Consider the following 22,843-nt stretch of genomic DNA (forward strand, 5'->3'; position numbering starts at 1 on the left):
TGTTACTTGCATGTAACAATAGGATATACAGTGTACTAATCTAAAAAAGCTTTGGTCTAACAAAATAAAAGGTATAGTGGGGCATAGGCAAGGGCTACCCTATGAATCTGTAGCCTAAAACTCAGAGCAATCACAGAGGCCAGCTCTGGCTGGCTGTACATCAAACTGACACTGGGCATTTGAATACATCCTCCCTTGCCCAGCCAAATTAAAGTGGGAGTATATAGAGATAAATGGAATCTATTAAGTTACTAAGGACTCATACATCATCCAGCTGATAAGGCTTTCACTAGAGCGTCTTCACTATGGTGGAGGACAGAACAGACCGAAAGCGAAGGTACAAGCGTGACAAAATTTTTTAAAAAGCACATAATTGCAGAGATAGACAACAAAAGAAGACAGACACTGCACATGTATGCACAGATACAGTCACTCGCTTTCACAAAACCCTACAATAATGTACAAACTCACACAGAGATACACATTCCTATCTGTACTCCCTCTTCATCCACGCTTAGTTGAAAAGCTTTCCTCTGGCAGAACTGCTACATGCATGGGCCCGTGGGAGTAGCAAAGTCAACCTTTTAAAGCTGGAAGTGTCAGTCAAGGTCCTGTTTTCTGGTGCTAGCCAAACAGGCCAGTCCCTGAGTATAGGGGCGGCTAGCAGAGGCCAGGAAACAGGAGACAGTGGACTGACTGCTCATGGAAAATGCTAAGCCCATAACTTCAATCCACTCAAAAACAACACTGAACCCTGTGCAGAAAACCTAACATTTTTCAACTTTCCAAGTGGATCAATGGTCCCTACGCGCATATACTCTATGCCCCTTCGAGCCTCTAAGTTCAGATTTTCTATTGTTTCGATATACTTAAAATAAAATAAAAAGGTTTATTGGATATCACAGGTATATTAAAACAATTTTAATAAATTTGGTGCCAAACAAACTGTAGTTGCCAACCTGCCATTGTTGACAGGCTGTTTAATTTTATCTTTGTTTAAATCATTTTGACGTGCCACTTTAAAAACAAAGTACTTTGGAGATAACAAAGGATATGCAGAAACAAGAGATGGAACAAGAACGCCAAGAAAGACAACAAGAGAAGAAAGTGTGTGTGTGTGCGCATGCGTGTGTGCCGGTGGGTACAGGCATGAATGTATGCATATGTGTGTAGGAATGAATATGAGAGCACTGCACAACAGAGGGTTAGTTTGGTGGAGAAGCAAATGAATGACAGACAGACAAAGATAAAGGGATGTACAAACAAAAAGGCGCAGCTGCTAAGGTGGGAGTGAAGCTGGGTTGTTGATGTTGCTAGAGGGATACGTCTAGAACTTAAGTACTGGACTGAAGTGAACAAGCAGACAGATGACTTATGAAAATGTTTTTTAAACATTTAATAACAAAACCTTTGGAAAATTCTACTTAAAAAAATATGTGACGCTTAAGTTACCTTTAGCTTTATTTTATTGGTTTGAAATGCAACTAAAAACAACTTTACCCAACTTTTGTGCCTAGATTTCTTTATGAACTTGCTATTCAAATACTCACACAGTGTCGCATATTTGTTTAAATGATCACAGGAAATAAATCAACGACTCTCACCAAACAAAATCTGGTTTCCTCATAATGCCTCACCCGAAGATTAAAGACCAAAGATCTCCATCTCCCAACTTTTGCTATATCAATCACTCGTTTTGACAGCTCTCAATGCCGCAATGCCTACACACATATGGTTGGCTGTGGTAACAGTTGGGGTAATAGGTTGACAAATAATGACTCCAATAGAGAGTGTTCTTTGCAGTGTGGCCTTCAACCTCAATGATTTTGACACCACTGGGTCCCATGTTTCACAAACCACAATGACAACTGTGGTTATATTCACATTGAAAGGAAAAATTAACATGTCTGTGTCTTCTGCTAAGCAGAAGATGCTCGTGGTTAACTTACAAACCTGTTAGCACCATAAAGCCACATTCGTCCAAGTGGGTAGAGATGTAAGCGGTCCTATCATATGACTCACCATGTTATAATTTTTACACCATGTTAGCCTGTATGTTTGCACTAGCCATCTTCACCCGAATGTTAAATGTGCTAATCCACTATGTAACCACAGACTGCAGCTTTAACAAGGAAACAGGCCAGCTGTTGTGATCAGTCTTGTATCGGACAGGGGAAATGGAAGAGAAACATGTGGAAATACTTGTTGAGCTAAAACACACACACAGATGTTGAGACATTTGCCGCCGGTCTGCTGGCCTTTTCTTTAGCGCTAAAGCAGCTGGATATGCAGAGTAAAGTTCGAGTGGGGGTTTGGAAGGGGTGCTAAAAAGTATAAGAGGAAGAGAAAGAGAAGTTATAAGGGGAAATGGAATGATATCAAAGGTAATGTGCTAGAAGGAAAAAAGGCAGTAAAAAATGACAAAGCATTACAGATGAGACAGGCAGATGTGCACAACAAAAAACATTTATGAATGTTTTATTGATCCCCATGAGGAAAATTCTCTTTTCCCTTGACCCACTTCACAGCAAGATCAGACTACAGGGTCACAAGTGGGCTTTCACTGGTTTCCTAAAACATAAGCAGAGGCTTAAGCTTAAGTGGAAACAATGTGTTCCATCACAGGGGTTGTTACTTGACTCCTTAGCTCAAAGGGCAGTCTTCTTACCCACTAAAGCACCTTGAGAAATTTTTTTATTATCAGTGTCATCTATTCTTTGGACAATGTCATGCAAGTCCATATTGAGATGATAGTTTAGGTGTTTATGACATTTCTTAACAAATTTCTATGGTACGTACATAGGAAGATTTTTTAAAACAACCCCCCCCCCCCCCCCCCCAAGTCTGACTTGGATGTAATTTGTGTGCCAATACAGATCACATTTATGTGCCTCTGAAGTACGGTAACAAAGCTGAGTCACAACTGATGACGAGTTCAACCCTCGCCACTTACATTTAAATTCTGGATGAAGTACAAAATCCTTCTTGTTTTTTTTTTTCCTTCTTCCTAAACCACTTCTTTTCTAAATTTTATGCAGTGCCTGGTCGCTATAGAGACACACAAACATCACAGATTTTTGATAGCCTGGTTGGCACAACTCTACTACATCCGGCTTTTCACAAGCTCTATTAAGTAGCCAAACCCCATGCATTTGGAGCTCAAGCAGACAGACAGACAGATACACATACGCGCACATACACATGCTTTTCTATAACCCCTATATCTCGTACCTGACCTCCCGAATGGCCCTCAGCAAAGTGCAGTGTTTAGCACTTTAAGCTGCTTTCTGCCAGCTAATTGCCAGACTTTATGTTGTGCATAATCTTATTTTCACCACTGACATTGAATGTGTCATGTTATAGGTGTGTGTATATGTAAATTTGGGGTGTATGTATGAAGGAGGACATATTAATCATGATTATTTATCTAGACAGGGAGTTGAAATAAGCATTGAGACATCATTTAACAGCATGCTAAGCTAATCTCTGGTCGAGATAAATACTTCATTTCTTTCCTCTCCCCGTGACGCTCCCTTGCTCGCAACTGCTCCACTGACGCTACATCTAAACACCGGCAATAATAAAGACAATTATTTAGGCCTTTGATAATTATGTGTCAAAGGCAGCGAAAGCCACTAGATAATTGGGCAAAAACTGAATGGTAATCCACAATGAAGATCCCCGTGGGGAGACGGGCAGACTTATCCCTAGAAAGAATGCACAGGGAGAGAAGAGAGAGAAACAGGCAAAGACAGAAAGATGAGAGCTCTTTAAGGGGCCTTGCTCACTGTCAGATAGTCAATGTGAAAAGACACAATTATACACAGAGAGAAAGTGTGAATAGAGAGCAGCAAACAAGAGATATGAAAACAAGTGATAGAGAGGGAGAGAATGACAGAAAAGGAGTGAGAATGAAAAAGAGGACAAAATGCAGAGTGTTAGTGGGAGTGAGCAAAGACTGAGCAGAGGCCAAGGGGAAGGAGGGGAGAGAGGGAGAGAGAGGGACAGAGAGAGAAAGAGAGAGAAAGAGAGACACCCCATGACGATGCCAGTCAGAGACAAGGCTTATAATGTGGCTGCGCTATGCACTGCCAACAGCCACAGATAATCTAGGACTACCCACTGAGCACTGAAGCACTGCTTAAATATTTGATTGATTAACTGTCCTGTTGCTGCCAGAGAGTAAGAGGAGAGCATCAGAGAAGCCAGGGCGAACACAGAAAAAACAAACAAACATGTATGCGGGTGCACACCGGAAGGTTGGAAAACACATGGCGAAGACACACTAACACATACACCCCCATAAATCCCTACACGCCAACATTGGAACAGGAGCACAAACACAAACAGACATGTACACATTGCAAGCATGTGCAGAGTCTGCAAAGACAGTGGCAAGCGCTGGGAAAATAAACACGAACGCTGATTGATGCTCTGGCGGTGATTTTTGTCTATCAAAAATCAACAAGGACAAAAGACTTAAAGATAAACAGTAGTTAAGTTGATGATCTTCATCTGGATTTGGCATTTTATTGACTGGGAAATCCACCACAGGGATGATGTCTGTGTGTAATGTTAGTAGGAACTGATCTCAGGTCATGGAAGGGTGGACAGGAGTGGGAGTGCCGCATGTTCAGCTACTCTACCTACCTTGTCTTTGACACACATACAAAACACATTCATGTTCGTCCCTGACTGTGAAAACACAGGCAGCTGCCCCACCATGCTCCGACACTCTCCACAGGAAGAGACAACACCAGTGCTTCCTGTGGCTTTGATGCAGCGGTCCCAGGTCCCCTGTCGGACCCCAGTTTCCTTTGTCTTAACCGCAGGAAGGAAGCCCTCTCTTGCACGAGGCCACAGGGCCCCAGGGAGCACGAGAGAGTGTATTTGTGTGTGTGCATCCTTCAGTGTTTCTGCAGTGCGCAGAGGTTTTGTTTACTGAGGTCACATGCATTTACTCAGAGGGTTTTGTCCCTTCTGACTCTCCAGTGCATGAACTCTGGTCGTGGCGAGGGTAAAGAGAGAGAGGGGAGAGCAGGAGAAAACTGCAATAACTTCCTCCTTTCTTTCCTCTTTCCTCTCACGACTGTTTGCCACATGCACGATAGACAGAACATGAGAGAGAGAGATAAAGGGAGGATGGCAAGTGGAGAGCCATGGTGATATTTCAAAAAGGTGAGGAGAGGATATTGCTGAGTTGTGCGAGTGACAGCACCGGACACAGGGTAGTGGGAGCCGGTGTTTGTATGTGTACGTGCTGGGCCGGATTGTGTCTTTTTGTGTGTGTAAGTATGTGTGTGTGTGTTTATAAACATGCAAATCACACACACACATATACATACAGACAAACTTGCACACCCCTGGACAGATACACACCAGCATCAGTGAGGTGATGAGGAAAAGGAAGGCCAATAAATATTTACTGACACAGCAGAAGTGGAGAATGGCTCCAGTGGTGGAAACAAAAGGCAGAGGATGAGGAGCGGCGTGCCAGGAAACCTGCCGACTGCAAGCACTACGTCCCGCTAGTGCCCGCATGGAAAACAAGAGGAAGAGGGGAAGCGAGGATGGAGGGAAAGAGCGAGGGCAGAGATGATATAATGGAGAGAGGGAAGAACATAGAACTGAACAGTTCTTCACTCAAAATAATGAATTTTGTTTCCTCGAGATGAGGTTAGGTGACAGTTTTAACGTATGACGGCGATGGCTCCTGCATGCGAGTATGTGCAATCATGCTTGTATATTTTTTTTCTTACATTACGTCTTCAAACTACTGCACATGGTTTAGTAAATCTCTCTTCACTATTGTGGACGTAATCAGAAGTAATTTTTCACATAAATCATTTTCTTCTTGCTGGTGACATATAATTCTATAAAATAATAATGAGTTCCTGAAACATTTGAATTCCTATTGGCTTTCACTTAACAGACGCCTCTTTTATTGCAATGGCATTGCATTAAAATTATCAGACAAGATAAACCGAGCAGATCTATTGCAGCACATCATAGCTACTACAACAGAATTCAATTAATTTCTAATTAATATCTGCACATTGATAAGTGTTAACGATATCCCAACAGTTTGATCAATTTACATTTTTATCACAATATAAAGACTGGTTGTCATTGCCCAAGTTGCTGATGCTATACCAACAATACCCTTATAATGTTATCATTGAAACGATTTTGACACAATTATGAAAGTGGACAAAGTTTTGTAACATTAGTAGTTCAGGATGTCCATATATTTTTTGATGACAGCAATTACAGAAATTCTCCAAATGGTAATTTCTAATTAGGCATAATTCCTTTACGTGTAGTGCAATTTTGGCATGGCGACCAATTAAAGTCTTGTGTTAATTAGAATACATCTTCATAAAAAAAAAAAAAACACAAGGTATGGTGCGCAATGTCTTCATTATTCCCACATCAACTAGTGATATTAACAGCTTTGGTCTATAAAGTGAACTTAAAAAGTTAGATTTACGCATTGGATACATTTTAGGCCTCATCATGTGCACTCGCCATTTCTCTTCCTCTCTCACTCTGAAAGTGCTTGTCTTGTCTTTCTCCAAGTCTCCCAACCCTCCGGCAATGCTGTAAAATAGAAACCTAACCTCAATATTTTCCCTCACGGTGCTGGGACTTGCTGGCCCATTAAATCCCCCTTCCCATGTGTCAGCTTGCACATTTCCACCATGAAATTTTCGTATAATTAAACTTTCTTAATGATTTATAAGCTATAATAATAGCCGTAAGTATTTCAGAGCAGGTTAAAGGGACAGGCTTTAAGTGCACACCGGGGGATGACCCTGTTTTAACATGTTTCGGATGGGTGACTCTCGGCTGGAGACGAGGATGGATAGGGTGAGGTAAAAAGGGATTGACGGAGGGAGGGAGCAAGTAAGAGGGACTAGCAAGAGTGGGAGGAGGAGGCTGAGACCTTTTGTCGTAACTCATGGTAATATTGACATCGGACACCAACCAAGGGCTCCCTGTACTCTGACTGGGAGGACACGGTTTAGCATGGACAGACAGAGAAGGATGCACGCACATGTAGAACAAGGAACAGAAACTGAGAAACCGAAATCATATGCTACAAAGGTAAAAGACATAGATAGAAAGACACAAGTAGAAAGGATGAACATCAGTTAAAAGTGTTCTTAGGAAAAATGAATATTCAAGAAAACAGCAGGAATAAATTCAGACCACAGAACAAAACAACACATAAAAAAGGAATCAATTATATAAAAGTGAAAGAAATATTGTGAGGCACAATATTATTTAAATAAGCTAAGTAAACAGACAATACTGGTAAATTAAAAACACAGACAAATATATTAAATAGCAAAGTTTACTGTCTAAATCTTGAGATGGAGTCAGTGTTGAAATGATGTGCAGAAACAGTCTGCATGCATGTTTTGGGGGGTGCACGCACACACAGACACACAGACACACACACACACAGATGTTTGCTCTTTGCTGTCTTTCTGACGGCAAGGCTGATATGATTGCCACTTAGGAAATCAGTGTGTTTTCACACCACTCTCAGCTCTGCCAAAGCTAATGTGTTAAATATCCATCGGGTACTGCTGTCCATTTCTGAGACACGCACACAGACACACACAGCCTTAGGCGCTGATAAACACTGATTCCTTGTACTAACAGAGCCCAAAGTTGGCATCCGAGCCAAAATTTCTAAATTGGGGTGCACTGCGAATTTTTCAACAAGCTATGATGTAGAATTTTTGCTTAATTCTTTAAATTTGTTGTGAGAAGGTTGAAGTGGAGCAAAATTTTAACAAGTGTGCGACTTTCTTTACTTGTATTGTTATCATGAAGAATTTTTTATTTTATTTCATTGAAGTTCCATACAAATTTACTTTCATCCTGAACAAATCAACACAGCAAGCCCAGCTACTGAGTTTGGAAAAGGTGGAGCATAGTAATGGCAAAATCTACCAAATATCTCAGTGTTTTCACCTTAGCTGCGAGGAGGAAGAAAAGGAAAATGAAACAAAAACAACAAATCTGGAGTCGCCTGCTGCTCCACACATTACTGGGAAATCAGGTGTGTGTCTGTGTCTGTTTGTGTGTCCCATCAGGGCTCCAGGGATTGGATTCTCAAGGGTTTTTTTTGTTTAAACTTTCAGGGCCACTTGACCCATCCCTGAGTGACAAGCTGCTCATAGACACCCCCTGCCCCCCGGCCAACGCCCCCTGAAAAAAGTTAGAGGAAAAAGGTAAAAGCAGGAGAAGTAAAAAACAGTGCTAATGAAAGTGAGTTATCATCTTCTACTCAGTTAACAAGAGATTTGTTAATCTCTTGTGTTGTTCATCTCTTATGCTGTTGGGCAAGAAGGAAAGAGAAAGTTCTGAATTTCAAAATGAATAGAAAAAATAAAAAAACACACTCTTTGATCCCCGTGTACTTAAAGGAAAAAGAGGGTGAGGGAGGGAAAACCACAGAAGACTAACGAAAATTAACAAAAATATATAACAATCTGAAATTAACTGCTCTTTGCCACTAGCCATGATTTAAAATGTCTTTTTAACTAAAGGAATGATAAGTCCGAAAATAAAGCGAGAGAAGGGGTTGAGACCATATCACAGACTACACAGGCAGAGGGATGCTAATTTGCCCCACCATGAGAGAACTTTGCAGTACTCATGGCACCCTCACTAAAATTATCAGTTATGTACCCAGTGAAATAAGACTAAAAGATTAAAAATAAAACTAGTGTAAAGTATAAGAAAACACAAAGCAATAAATTTGCCAAATAAACGTCCAAGATAAAGGAAAAACTTATTTCAAATACAGAAATAGTATCACAACGTTCCATTGAATTGAATAGCTAAAACACTTTCTTTTCTAACTTTAAATTTTTTTTCCAAAGATTAAGAAAAGCAAACAACAAATAAATAAGTAAAAAGATAAATACAGAAAAATAAAGCATCATTGTTTGTATTGCAGTAAATTTTAAAAAGCAAAAACAGTGAGGAAATAATTAGAAAATGACTATATTACTACACAGAAATGTAACATAAATAAATAGTTAAAACCACAAATGTATTATTAGAATTATTATTATTGATAATATTGTTAAGAGGATAATGGGTAAAGATACATTTCCAATAAAATATAAGAACAATTATATGTAAAACAATTTACTTTGGTTATTCTTCTATTATTGTTTGTTTGTTAATGTAGTTATTTTTATTAATAATGAATAATTAATAATGCCCAAGAACCAGAGCACTACGTGTTTGAGTACATACCAAAATTGCGCTTAATGAATTGAAAAATTTACAAAAACTAGTACACCAATGTAAGTGCTTCTAGAGTGATATTATTGATTAAAAATAAAGCCTGAGAGAAGGATGAGGGGCACACACACAACCAAACACACGCACGCACACACACAGAGCATACATGCACCCCCCTAAACACACACACACTTCAGTATAAAGTATATTATTAATCTTATAAAAAAAAAGCAATTAAATCAAAGTGGTATAGAGCCTGAAGCTATGAGGACTGTCAATTCTGCTGGAAATGCCACAGAAGATTACAGTTGGGTTTGTGAATTCCATGAACCCTTTTTTTGATTAGGGAGTCAATTATTTCTCATTACTGAAGATGCTATGTCAGAAACAGACCTTGTCAGTCAATCATACAAAAAGTCCTCGAAAAGCGTGAATAAACCATTAAAGAGAGAGGCGGATAGGGGTAGGGGGTGGGGGCACACTGACCCTTTTCCCCACCCAAACTCCTACTTGTAGTCAAATTACCTTTTTAACTATTACACCTCTGTCAGGTTTTTTGTCAGCGTATGGTAATTAGGGCCTTCAGTGGAGAACGTTTGAAAGGAAAACAGTATATTTATTAGTTTATCTCGGAGAAAGGCATTTACCCAGAGCTGAAGGTAAGTTTGAATGTGGTGATTATCTTGTCATTTTCAGGCTGTTTGTCTAAGAGTGTGCATGTGTGAGTCAGTAGGTGTTTGTGTGTATGAGTGTGTGCATGTTAGTGTGTGTGAGTGCTGTATATGACTCCAGGTAATCTGCTTTGTGTGTGTGTGTGAGGATGGATGTACACATGTGCATTCATTCATATATATATATATATATATATATATATATATATATATATATATATATATATATATATATATATATATATATATATATATATATATATATATATATATATATGTGTGTGTGTGTGTGTGTGTGTCTGTGTGTGTACTTCAGCTGCTTTCAGCACATTGATAGGCGAGCACAGCACATTTCTCCCGTCCTCTTTGTTCTGTGTTGGGTTTGACACCTCTAAACAATAGCGGCGCTTCACTACGCCCAGCCCCAACCCACCACCAACCATACACTGCATGGACGGGAGCTGCCAATTAGCACTATCAAACACCCCTCATCAGCTGTCTGCTTACCACAAAAAAAGAATTAAAAAAATCCCCCAACAAATCAATAATTCAGAATTTCTTTAAAAGACACATTTCACATTTGATTCATCAGTAGATTTGATCCTCAGTAGAAGAGGAAAGTAATAATGATTGATTGTGCATATATAAAACATACACACAAAACAACTAGAGTCCTGTCGATGTGAACATATGACTTGAATGGTCATGTATCCCTTTTTTCCCCCTCCGCTGTCATGAGCTGGTCTTTATTTTGGGGCTGGATCTTCCTTGACCAGGCCTGAAAGCAACCAAGGTCTTTCGTCTAAATCGCCAGCTTCACAGTAGACCATCTCGTCTCTGTTTGTCCTCACACGCAAAAACGGTCACCCACTCAAAAACACACAAGTCTTTCTTTTAATGTCTCTACCTTTGTGTGATGCCATGCTGGGTGAGCTGTGTTGTTGGCGGCTACTGGCAGCTAGACGATGTGGTATGACCCAGGGGACAAAGGGCCAATGTGCAGAGAGAGACATGGAGAGTGGGCCTGTCATGGAGAGAGGGTCTCAGAGGGCCCGAGGTGAGCAGAGGTGTCTGTGAGATGACTGTCGCTCCTCTCGGTGGTCCAAGCCCTTTTCATTAACCTACACCTCTGGGTTCACCAAACAGAAACAGGGGGTGGAAGTAAGGACAGGCGGATGTGGACGGGTGCAAAGCACTAGCCCTGGTTACCACTAGAGACCTGCTGTCTGCCTGCCTTCCTGTCTGTCTGAATGCAGATCTGTGTCATCCATTACAGACAAGGGACTGCTTTTAAATAAAACACAAACAGGAGCACATGCATGGCACACTGACACAGACAAAACACACACACAACAAATGCACATGCATCGAAGCCTGCTACAAGAAAGAGAGGGGTAACAAAGGACAGGCAGTGCCCCCTAGTGTTTTCATCAAAGAGAAATCAACCAAATCAACTAACTATCACCCCAAGCAAAGCCACAAAAACGGACACAGGATTGAAGCATTAAAAAATAGATGAAGGTTGGGGGCAAAGAGGCTTAGTTCTTAGCAGAAGTGGCAACACATGGTGAAAGAACAGGGGTGGGGACAAGTGAGAAAGGTGGAGGTGGCAAAACACTAAAGGGAAGACAGAAAGGAACAGAGAGAACAAGAGATGAAGAAGGGATGAAAGTTAGAAAGCAAGTATGGGAAATAGGGATGTAAAGCCCTTGTTAGCTGGTCAGTGGTAGAGGGGGACGGGGGTTTGAAGACGTCTGACACACCAAACATGTTTTTAAAGTTTGAGGCTGAGGGAGCAAGAAAGTGTTGGAGAATGGGGGAGAGGAAGAGAGGCAGGCCACGCATGAAAGGCAATGTCAAAGGAGTCTAATAGGAGAGCAGATTATATGAGTGCACATGTGGCCTTTTAAATGATCTGAACATGAACCAAAAATATGTGAGATAAATACGCTACTTAATGGGATGATAAACAAGTCAGTTTTTGAAAAATGATACACTAGCTTAAATGTGCACACACACCTGCAATCTGTGCAAATGTATGTATGTGTTTTACTGTTGTTCTCAGACAGCATATCCAGCTTCATATCCCCACCATGAAACAAGGTCTACCCCTTCAGTGAGTCCCGCATTCACCTCCAAGCCATCTAAGACATCAAAGAATGCTCCATACCAAGAGTCTCTCACTTGCTCTCATTCTCACTTCCTCTCTCTACCTTCCTTTTGCTCTTTCATGACCCCCATCGTATTTCACAGCACATAAAGCCTTGAAATGGCACATAAAACAGTTCATCTCTTTTCACTGTCAGCTTTCCAGGCTTAAAAAATTAAATATGTTTTACTGCTGGTACATAACTAAAACACACCCCTGGAAAAAATGCCATAAAGTATTCAAACTAGGCTTTCCATAAGTATTGGAGGCTATAGAGTTGTGGAATAGATCAGCTGAATGTGAAGTGTGGGATATTTCAAGCTTTAAGTGCAGAAAATATGAAGTCACTGAGAAACTGTGAGATTGCCTGTTTTCCCTTTCACATCAAGCCCATCTTTGTGTGTTTTCCACTTAAACACCAGAGATATGGGCAGAAAACAAATTGCACATTATGCAGGTGAGGCATTGACATTGAAAAATTCTTTACAAATACACTAAAAGAATGCTGTGACCCTGGTGCTGAGGGTTTGGAATAGGCAAGGCGAAAACACCACAGAATACCAACACAGCATTCAATGAACTTTAAGAGCAGTGAAAGACAGGGAGCCGAGAGTGAAGGAGGCGGGCGTGGATGGAGGTTGAAGGGGAAAAAAAATAGAAAGGAAAGAGAAGATGAGAGAAACAGAAGCAGAGAAGACAGAGAGGGTTTAAACTTCAACCTTAGAGTCACTGAGTTCACTGACATTTGCACCATGATCCGCCTAGCTGTTCCTCGCAGCTTTTCAGGAATGACACTCTCTCTACTTTCAGTTCCAATAATTTATTCTTCTTACTAAATTTGCTACAGAATGAGACCATTCACAGTCTTAAGAGAAGAGCAAAAAAAAAAAAAAAGATAGAAAAGCAAACTGGATTGTATGTGTTGAATTGGAGTGATGCCCGCTTGACAATTTGCAACCCCGTATGTCTTCAAGATTCATCCCGCATATTGTATGCATTCTTATAGCAGAATTAACAAGGGGGGAGGAAAAAAAATGACATGTGACAAGCGATTCATTTGAGCTGTCAACATGTCATCTTCACCACATTCAAACCTCACGTCAACTGCTTGTATTCTGCCTCTGGTGAAGGTGACCTAGGTCGTAACCAGCTGACATACCCAGAGACAGCAGGTGAATGCATAGAAATACCACAGTGGGAACAGCAAATGCGGGAGACTTATGACAATAAAAGGCCTGTTACTGCAAAAGGACAAGTATTAAAAAGAAAAAAAAGAAAGCAAATGCATATACTTTTTAAAGAATTAAAAGCAACTTGAATTTTTCGGAAAGAAAAAAGTCAATAATTACCATTTTATGCAAGAACATTAAATTAAGTTTGTTAAGTAGATTTTAACCATTTAATAATTCTTTACAAAATAAATTGCAGTCGCTTCAGCGATTTGAAATATAAACACAGCAGTGAAGTGAAGGGAGGATGTTGTGGAAATACTGTTGTTCTAAAGCAGGGGTAATTGTTGAAAAAGTCAAAATATAAAAAACTGTGTAAAGGATAGAGACCGATGTAAGGTCAGCCTCAAGTGAAGAATAGGCGTGAAATGACAAAGAATGCAGTAACAAGGCCAAAGTGAAATGCAGTGAAAAAGAGGCTGAATTGGAAGCAAAGGGAATGGCAAAGAACAGGTGAAGACCATAGACAAAGGGGGTGAGATAAGTTTACAGGTAAGTGTCAAGAGAGAAAAGACCGCAGGAGGGTGAAGAAAAAAGCTTCGAGGAGAATGAGAGTCTCAAAATAAATAATGGTTACAACAAATGGTTTAACAACAAGGGTTAAGGTCAAAGAAAGTATTATAGAGTGAAGAAGAGTTTTGTTGCAAATTAAGAAAGGTAAAAACTACAACAAATGCAAGGGAGAGCAGTGAAGGAAATAGGCAGGAGTGCCCAGTGGGTATTAAAGAGTGAATGAAAGAGCGAGAGAGGTCTGAAGCAGAGACCTTGCCTCTGAGGCAACGAGCCGAAAGAAACGAGAGACGCAGACAAAGCTGCACACTGCTCTCACACAGCAGAACAAAGAGAAGGGGTGCATCATGGGAATGTGAGCCTTGCGCCACCACTGACGCCATGCCGGAAAACACATGCGAATACACAAACCTTCATGTAATAATCGAGGGCATGATAACTATAGACCTCTGATGTGAGTTACTTGGGTATAAGGTCTAATTAAAACAAATTATGGAGTGGCACAGTTTGTTTTCATGTCTGCTTTACCTTTTCAACCTGCAATAAAATGAAAAACAAATCATAAATCAGCATACAACATCAGATATTTAATTTATCAAGTAAAGCAAGAGAGCATCCTTGCTGATAAAAAGGAAAGGTAAAGAGAAAGAAAAAGACTGTCCAGACTGTTACAAGGCAGGCAGTGCTGGTAAAGGACTCAAAACAAACAAGAGAAGAAAAAAAGATAGACAGTCCAGGGAGGGGAGAGCTTTCTATAATACAAATAGATCAGTGTTCTTGCAGAGGGTGAACAGAAAGGGAGGACAGATGTTAAATTTTTGCAGCAGTTCAGATGGTCGTAGTGGCTAGTAGCATCTGTATGTGGCTTGTGTTGTGTGCTGCATTGTGTGTCTGATTATGTGCTTAAACGTAAGTGTTATTTAAAAGCACTGTATATCACATCGCATTGTATTTATTTACTCAGGGAAGTAGTTGGAAACACAATTTGAAACAGTAGGGACACAGAGGTGGCAGCAAGAAAATAGATTTTATTTTCTCAGATTATGTGCCAACATTCAAAGAAAAAGAATGAAAAATTAAGAAAGATACTGCTTCTAAAGTTTTCCATCTACCCTTTCTGACTCTCACTTGCCCCCATCTTGTGCTCTCTCCTTCTTTTTCGTCTCCTTCCTCCCTCTCTGTTGGGCTCTCTCTCTTCCTCTGGCTGATATGGCGGAGCTGCAGCTGAACTCTGAGTAGCACTGTCTCCGGGAAAAAACAAAGTGATCAATGTGAGAAGGCACGGGGCGCTCATGGACAGGCCAATCAATGGTGGAAAGAACCTTGCCCAGGGCCTTATGCAAATTGAAGCACGTCCTGTAACCTCGGGAGTGAACATGCGCACTAGATCAATGGGATGAGGGTAGAACCTTACAGCAAGATCAGCCTCAGCCAGTAAATATGTAATGATGAATCCCTAAAGATTTACTGAACTCAAATGAACTAGCTCTGCTTCTTATATCATAAAGTGGCAAGAAAGACCCCATGCTGAAGAGGGGGTATATTGTGGGTGGGGCAGGACAAGAGAAATTTAAAAGAGCCTTTGCACAAAGATGCACTGGGAAAAGATAGATTTTTTTACTTTCCTTTCACTAGGGACCCCCAAAGAAAAAAAAAATTCAAGGAAGACAAAAACAGTGAGAAGAGACTTATGAATAGTCACCTCAACAATACTTGTTTGAGATGTAATGATTTTCAATTACATCACCATGGCAACATCTGTGTGTTTTGAATTATGAAGGAGAAGAGTGGGTAACCGTGACGACCTGGTGAAAGCATGGTTGGCCATTTAATACCATGGATGGTGACCAAGCACTAGATAAGATAAGATCTCCAAATGGAACAGCTGGCATTTACTAATGCCCTCATAGACTGGAGTCTAAAATTGGTATCAATCAAAACCTATCACAGACCAATTAAAAGTATTGACTTAATTATGCACATAACTTAATTATACAATGCAATAGTCACAGTGTTGTGCATGATAACATGTCTCTCTGTGAGCAGAAAATGACTACCACTTAAAGAAATATTCACAAAAAAGGCAGATATGTACTCAAACTGTGAAATGAGCAAGAAGGACAACAAAAGGAGGAGAACATGGTTGTATAATTACTGTAAAAGTAGAAAGAGACACAGAAAGAGAATTGATGATGGGAACCAAAATGTCTGGAAGTACTCCTGCAGCATATTGATCTTTGTAGCATCAGAACTTGAGGTGAGAGCTACAGCAGTATGTCTGCCTTCAAACTTTTAAGTACATTACAGAAAAGTTTGGTCTCAACAATACACATCTAGCCCAAGACTTTAAAATAGCATGAAAATGCCTTGAACTTTGGGTGTTGGGTGTTTTGGGTGTCTACCTTTTCTGTGCAGACATCCTTAAGAAACCAGTTTTACCTAAATAAATATACAGTGGCAAGTTATATATAGGGAAAAAGAGAAAATCAGTTGATGGAGTGCAATTGATGCAATTATACTACCAAATAATGAGAAAATATTGGGGTTTCGACATTTTACTTTCTTTTTTGTTTAAGAAACATAAAATCCCCAACACTGTTGATAAAAAATATTCTTGAAATTGGTAAGATAATATCTTACTGATAAGCTACCAACTTGTTGTTGTAGATGGCACTTGAGAAAACCAGAGGACATGAAAACACTAAATAGAAAATAAGTTACATGGTGAAAGCTATAACTCAATAGACAAATGGGATCCACTCTGTGCGCAATGCTACATTTAGGAATGCTACATTTTATTCAGGCTGCTTCCCCTCAGGTATACTTGACTAAAATAGAAGTGCAGGATATGCAAAACATTAAGAGGCACACGTAAAGAAAAAAATACCAATAAACCAAAAAGATCAACATAGTTTGTTCTGAGGGATTGTCTTGAAATTGTCTTGAAACAGAATAGCATTATTAATGAAGGCCATCAAAAATGTAGCAAAAAATTTTAATCTCTCACTCAAAGTCAATTTCCTCAGATATTTTAGAAACAGCACAAGAGACACAAGAGGTGAATAAAGTATTTTTAACCCCTCCCCCTTCTCTCCAACACCACAAATGTAATCTAAAAACCAAAGATGCTCCTGAAACATACAGAGAAACACCAACAAAGGTGAGAATAATGGCGACGTATTGAAGGGAATACTTCACAAAGCCTATTGTGCGAGTATCCTTTTCAGGCAGCAAACCCACTGTAATTTGGTCTGCGTCATCTGCCTCTAGTCACAATGCAGCACTACAGCTTTGAAATGGATGGCAAATGAAGGCCATTTGTACATAATCACAGGAGATAGAAGAATTCAGAAGCCCTACAATGTGTTGTTGAGGAGGAAAGAAAGACCTTGGTCTATCCGTGGCAGCCAGCGCAGCTAAGGTTTGGCAAGGGAGGTCTTTTTTCCAGAAACAAGCAAATCAATTCAAATTAAATCAGTTTGCTAGCCGTGACATTTAAACAGTTCAATTTACATCCTTATGTTAAGAGGAGAGCCGCTCTCTAAGATGCCTATTCATTCACAAAGAAATTAGACATCTATATCTCAACCGCTTAATAGAGCAAACATGCTGTAGCTATACTCAGGATGAAACTGTGTCTTTTCATGGTGTACAAGGGCTAGACATTGTCTGTCAATGCAAGAAGAAGGCGATAATATCCATAATGTAGATAGGACTAGAAAACAAGACCATGCAGTATATGCATGCATTACCACATACATGGAAGTGCGTACCAACACACTTGCACACGTGCAAATGCACATACACTTTCCCAGTGGCGATGGTACATGTCCTGAGGGCTGCTGTCCTGCTGTGCAGGCTGGCAGGCACTTTTGTCATGGTGGTCCTTTTGTTTCACATCAAACAAAACGCCACAGCTTTGCATACGGCTCCACTAATTTCTGCTAGTGTGCCCCAGCCATTTATCATTGCCTCTCACCCTCTCCTCCCCTAACGGGGCTCTGATAGCTTCTCTCCACCAAGCTGTTCTGCTCATGATGATACAGGCTTCTCCAGGCTAAGGCTGACACACACAGATGTGCACATATGCATAGGTGCACAAACATACACTTAGACAAACACAAACGCATACAATATGTGAGCACCCACCTGCAGACATAGACTGATATACACACATATGCACATCAGCTCATGCAACAGATATACACACAGGAAACTTTCCTACTACTGCACTGCTTGCAAGCCCGCCAGCTAAAGAGAACCTTGAGATAAAAACAAACCTTCTCTTCATCCCCTCCAGAAGCAATAGACAGGCTAGCACACAGAATTTCGAAAGCGGCTCAGACGTGCATACAACATTAGACAAGGGGATTTTCAAAGCTGTGTATAGACATGTTTGCAGCTGGGATGAGTTTGTCAACAAATTAAAATAATTTTTGTTTGCGTGGTGATAAACTCAGGTGAAGGTTGCACTGGTCCTTGTATTTTAGATATAGATTACTGCAGATAAAGATATACATTTGGAACTTAGTCTTCCAAAATTTAAAGGTATACTCCAACATTTTTAGGTTAATAAAACTGTTTGAGATCTGAATGGAATTTTTATACTGTCAGAAGATCGTTTTTATGCCTGTTATTTCAGCAGAGACTTAGTGCAAGCACTGTGGAAATGACTAGCTTCTGAAAAGCGAGTAAACTTCCAAAAATCTCAGATGTGTGTGATTTACATTTCATCTTTCAGATTTACTTTACCAAGAGGACAGGACTTCTAATGATGCTGTGTGTTTTCACTGCATAGGCATAGAAGTGAATGCACATTTTTTGTTTTTGATTTTCCAATTGGTGAAAATTGGTAACAGGCGTATTTGAACTGCACCATGTGTTCAATGAGCTGTTGCCATGCCAGTCATGGAGTTTTACAGAGCACTGCAAGACCCTTAGTCCTGCACAGAGGGCATAGCTGGCACCGCCAGTGCCCTGGGGGTCACCATGACTGGGAGAGGGGGAATTAGGAGGACAAAGCAACTGGGGACACAAAACAAGACATAGAGACAGAGAGAACATCTAGAGTGGATTTTGGAATCGTGATTACAGTGGAGAAAGGGTCCAGCATATATATAAAAAAAAGAGTTAGAAACTATGCAAACAAAGTCAAAGCAAAAAAAGATGCATTCGCAAAGAGAAATTACATTGAGCTTGTTTGTAAAGTTCTTTGTGTTTGATTAATAGAAAATTAGAAATATAAATACAACTATTTTTCCTTACTTGTACTTGAATTTGATCAGGCACAAACAATGCACAGTGTAGCACTGCTTTTTTTTTAATCTTCCCATACCATTCAAGATAAAAACCTCTAATTTAATATAAGGATGCCATATCATTGGTCAGAAATTCAATCACTTTCTAAACTCTGATCTATGTAAAACTAACTCTCCGACTTATACTGATTCACCCTGCAGTGTTTCTTCTATCTCATCCTCCACAAACTTGTATAATGATGATATCAACAAGGAGTGATATGAAGGAGTGATCCTTCATATCTATCAGTCTCACTTTAAGCATCTCTTGCCACATCTGACACCTAGACACAACAGACACATACACTTATACACACAGAAAATCAAGGATTGTCAAAGAGAAAACCAACCAGACTCAAACAGATGGCACTATACAGCAAGTGAACAGATAGACAGTTTGCAAGCATGTACTGCATGTATGTCGTGTTCATAGAGAACACTTAAAATCTGTAATCGGGTTTTTGAAGGGCTGTTGTGGCGGCTGGCTGGTTGTCTAGTTGGCACCCACACATTTGTGTACTGGGAGACAGATGCATTCTTACATAAGACCTTATATAATGCTGCCCTGTCCTATCCAATAAGACTGCTCCTTTTTCACTCTGTGAGCGGCAAGGTTAGTGTGGGTTAGACAACCCTTCCACAACACAACTACCACCACCGTCGCCACTTAGACTTACACGTCCACCCCCCCTCAGTCGTGGCAACAACGAAAGATGAAAAGACAAGCTGAGCGCAGGGAGAAACGGAGGCAGGGCCCTCATTCCTTATGGGTCTATCCCAGCTGTCTTTTCCCCTCATGCTGGTTTGTTCTTGGGTGAGATCTCTCCTCAGGTAAAGAAAGGATAATGTAGAACCGAAAACTAAATATGTTTGAGTGGTGTGTGTATGAGAAAGACGGACAGAGGGAGAAAGACAGTCTACAGTCAGGCTAAAACCCTATAGACACTAAGGAGAAATTGGAATATGGAGCTCAAAATTTAGTACACTACAAATGAGGGGACATGACCCATCGTTCTTTAAAATTTTACAGTTGGAAGGGACAGAAGGGGAGGTTGTCAGCGAAGACTAGAGACTCCAGGAAAGAGAAAGAAAACAGGAGAGAGCTGCAAAACAGTTATGTATTGATGGATTCTGTGATAGCCAAAGAATGATAGAGAGGGGAAAAGGATAAAAAAAAAGTGGGAGATGAAGACCGAGCAGTCTCCCCCTGCAGCGTAAGCTTCTCCTTCTCTCCTGCACTCTCAGTCAAAGGCAGTTAGCTACTCTTTGATGTATCTATAATTAGTCAGTACACACTGTGAAGTGTTTTAAAAGAAATCAAATTGCAATGAAACACTTGAGCGCTCCAAACAGGGGCTAACATGCTCCGGAGCAAGGGGAGCGAGCAGGATAAATTAATGGCGAGCCTTTTTGATGTGCTTGATCACAAATGTATTTATTAAATGCAAAGGGGAGTAGTAATTAACCCACAGACAGCTTGTTTTCTCTGGGTCTTCTCATGTGTCAAATGGTTCATCCCGCAAGGCTCCACTCTGCACTTGCTTGCTCATGCGCACACACCTCCCATCCTGTCCCGCTGGACCACTTTCTCCTCAATTAAGTAGATGGTGAGCAAGTGTATGTGTGTGTGTGTGCTTGTATGCATGCTTATGTGTGAGAGAGCGTCACAACACAGCAATAGCAAGTACGAAATATACAGTGGCTACTCTAAATCCCCCGTGTATATTTATATAGCGCTCCTGGAAAGTGCATGTACGTGAGTGCGTTGAGGAAAAAAATCAGCAGTGAATAGAGCCTAATAAAATATTGTTTATGAATATTGCTCCTACAAAATATCTATGAATATTTTTCAAAAATTAACATAATTTACTTAAAAAGATCTACAGACTTCTTTTTGTATACACTGCTTATACCTAAAGGTGGATGTTTGAAGGTAGCTAATGAAAACTAGAAATGTGTATACAGTATGTGTTTGTGTCAGGATGGAGGGGGTGAAAAAGTTTTGACACTGATAGGCAGCAGAAGCTGGCATGGCCTCAAGGGAAACCTGACAATGGCATATTCGAACTCTCTGTCACTTAAAGTGAACACAAGACTCTTTCAAGTTTCTGTTTTGATGTTATATTCCCCATACTGAAACTGCTATATGGGTATGTATTTATATATTCATATACTGTACATGACTGTTTTCACATGACAAGGACATCACATAAAAGAAATCAGTTAGAACCTCATCGAGGCCTTTACACATAGAAAGCGAGAGAGTGACTGAAGGAAACACAGAGAGACAGAAAGGCACAAATAAAGAGAATAGCTAGTGTTCGTCACACAGCGAGAAAGCCCAGGAGATTGTGAGGCTGTCACGGACAAAACACTGCATGAATATTTAGCAGCCAAATTAAAATTACAAAATACTAAACAAAAAAGTGTGGGTGAAAGAAAAAGAAAGAAAATAAAATATTCCTGAAAACACCAGTGGGACAAGTGCCCACCTTTAATCCCACCCTACCCATATCCTTATTGTGCAGCCACCCTCCTCCTCCCCTTTCTAAGAAAAGAAAAGAGATATGTCCTAAATAATATGTGATGTGGTGAGTCTAACAGTAAATCCTTCGGATCAAGAAACCAGCCGACTGGCAGTGCATCCCAGCTCTCAGATCATAGAGAGGCTTGCAAACACAACTAGCGTGTTAGCTGGCAGACCTTAATACAGTGCTGTCTCCTGTAGGAACAGCTTTTAAAATGCTAACAAACACTGCACAGTAAATACAGGGATTTCAGAAAACACACGTTTTAAAAGTTAGAAATAAATTAGAAATAAGAAACAGTAAGGTCCTGGGTTCAAATACATCTGTCAGCTGTGACCTTCGGAGGGGAGCTTCCATTCATTTCCTCCCACAGACCAAAAGTATGCAGTTATGTTAACTAGAGACAATATATAGCTGATAGGTGTGAGTCTTAATGTCTTTACATGGCCCTGAGGTAGACTGGTGATTTGTCCACAGTGTGCCCACACCTCTTGCTAATGGACGGCAGAATAACAGACTAAACATTTTAATAATGAATGAATGGATAAACAGAAAAAGTGTACATGATTACATGCAACTGTCTTTTCAACAGTTGCTAAAGTTATTGTGGAAAGTTTAACTCACCATGGTGGTATTGGCTAAATACACTCTAAAGCCTTATTGTTAGGCAAATGTAGTCATTAAAACAATAACAGAGGAGAACGTGAAGAACAAAATGTGTTGCAGAGTGTCACTACGACATTACAGTGAGCCAAACACATGAAAGTAAATCATTAACCTCAGAAGCGTTGATATAACCCAAGAAAGACACACTGTAGACCCATTTAGCTAAAGGGTGCAGTTATAAAGCCATGAGCCTGGCCAAACTTTTATTTTCACCCTCCCCTGTGCACCATTAATTCCTTCAAATCCACATCCCTCCCACCATCTTTCAACCTATCCGGGGTCTCTCTTAAGGCGGAGTGATCTGCATTCTCTGCAGCAGATCTGGTTTAACAGCACCACTGTTGTTGTACTGCCATCCTTAGATTTCTCTATCCTGCACTCTCTCTTCCCCTCATTCCTCGTGTTCTTGATGTGCAGAGGAGGTGGATAGTGCCCAAGGACAAGGATGAACCAGATTGTTTACAGAAGCAGTACTTTTTCAAAGAAACTAAATGCCATTTATTTTTAATCGTTCCACCGTGTT

At 40.3% G+C, this 22,843-nt stretch overlaps 1 protein-coding gene across 6 annotated transcripts in view; it reads right to left on the bottom strand.

Annotated features, from left to right (window-relative positions):
- arb2a (ARB2 cotranscriptional regulator A) overlaps positions 1-22,843 on the bottom strand; it is a 137,136-nt gene that overhangs the window by 49,377 nt on the left and 64,916 nt on the right. Inside the window, exon 9 of one of the 6 annotated variants that reach the window (XM_067519833.1) lies at positions 14,930-15,070. The exons of the other annotated variants lie outside the window; for them this stretch is intronic. Coding sequence (XP_067375934.1) covers positions 14,954-15,070 — 117 coding nt within the window. The 3' untranslated portion in view covers positions 14,930-14,953. Of the gene's footprint in view, positions 1-14,929; positions 15,071-22,843 lie in introns of those variants that run through there. 6 annotated transcript variants of the gene reach the window in all.

Source organism: Channa argus, chromosome 11 (assembly GCF_033026475.1).
Source record: "Channa argus isolate prfri chromosome 11, Channa argus male v1.0, whole genome shotgun sequence".
Lineage (NCBI taxonomy): Eukaryota > Metazoa > Chordata > Actinopteri > Anabantiformes > Channidae > Channa > Channa argus.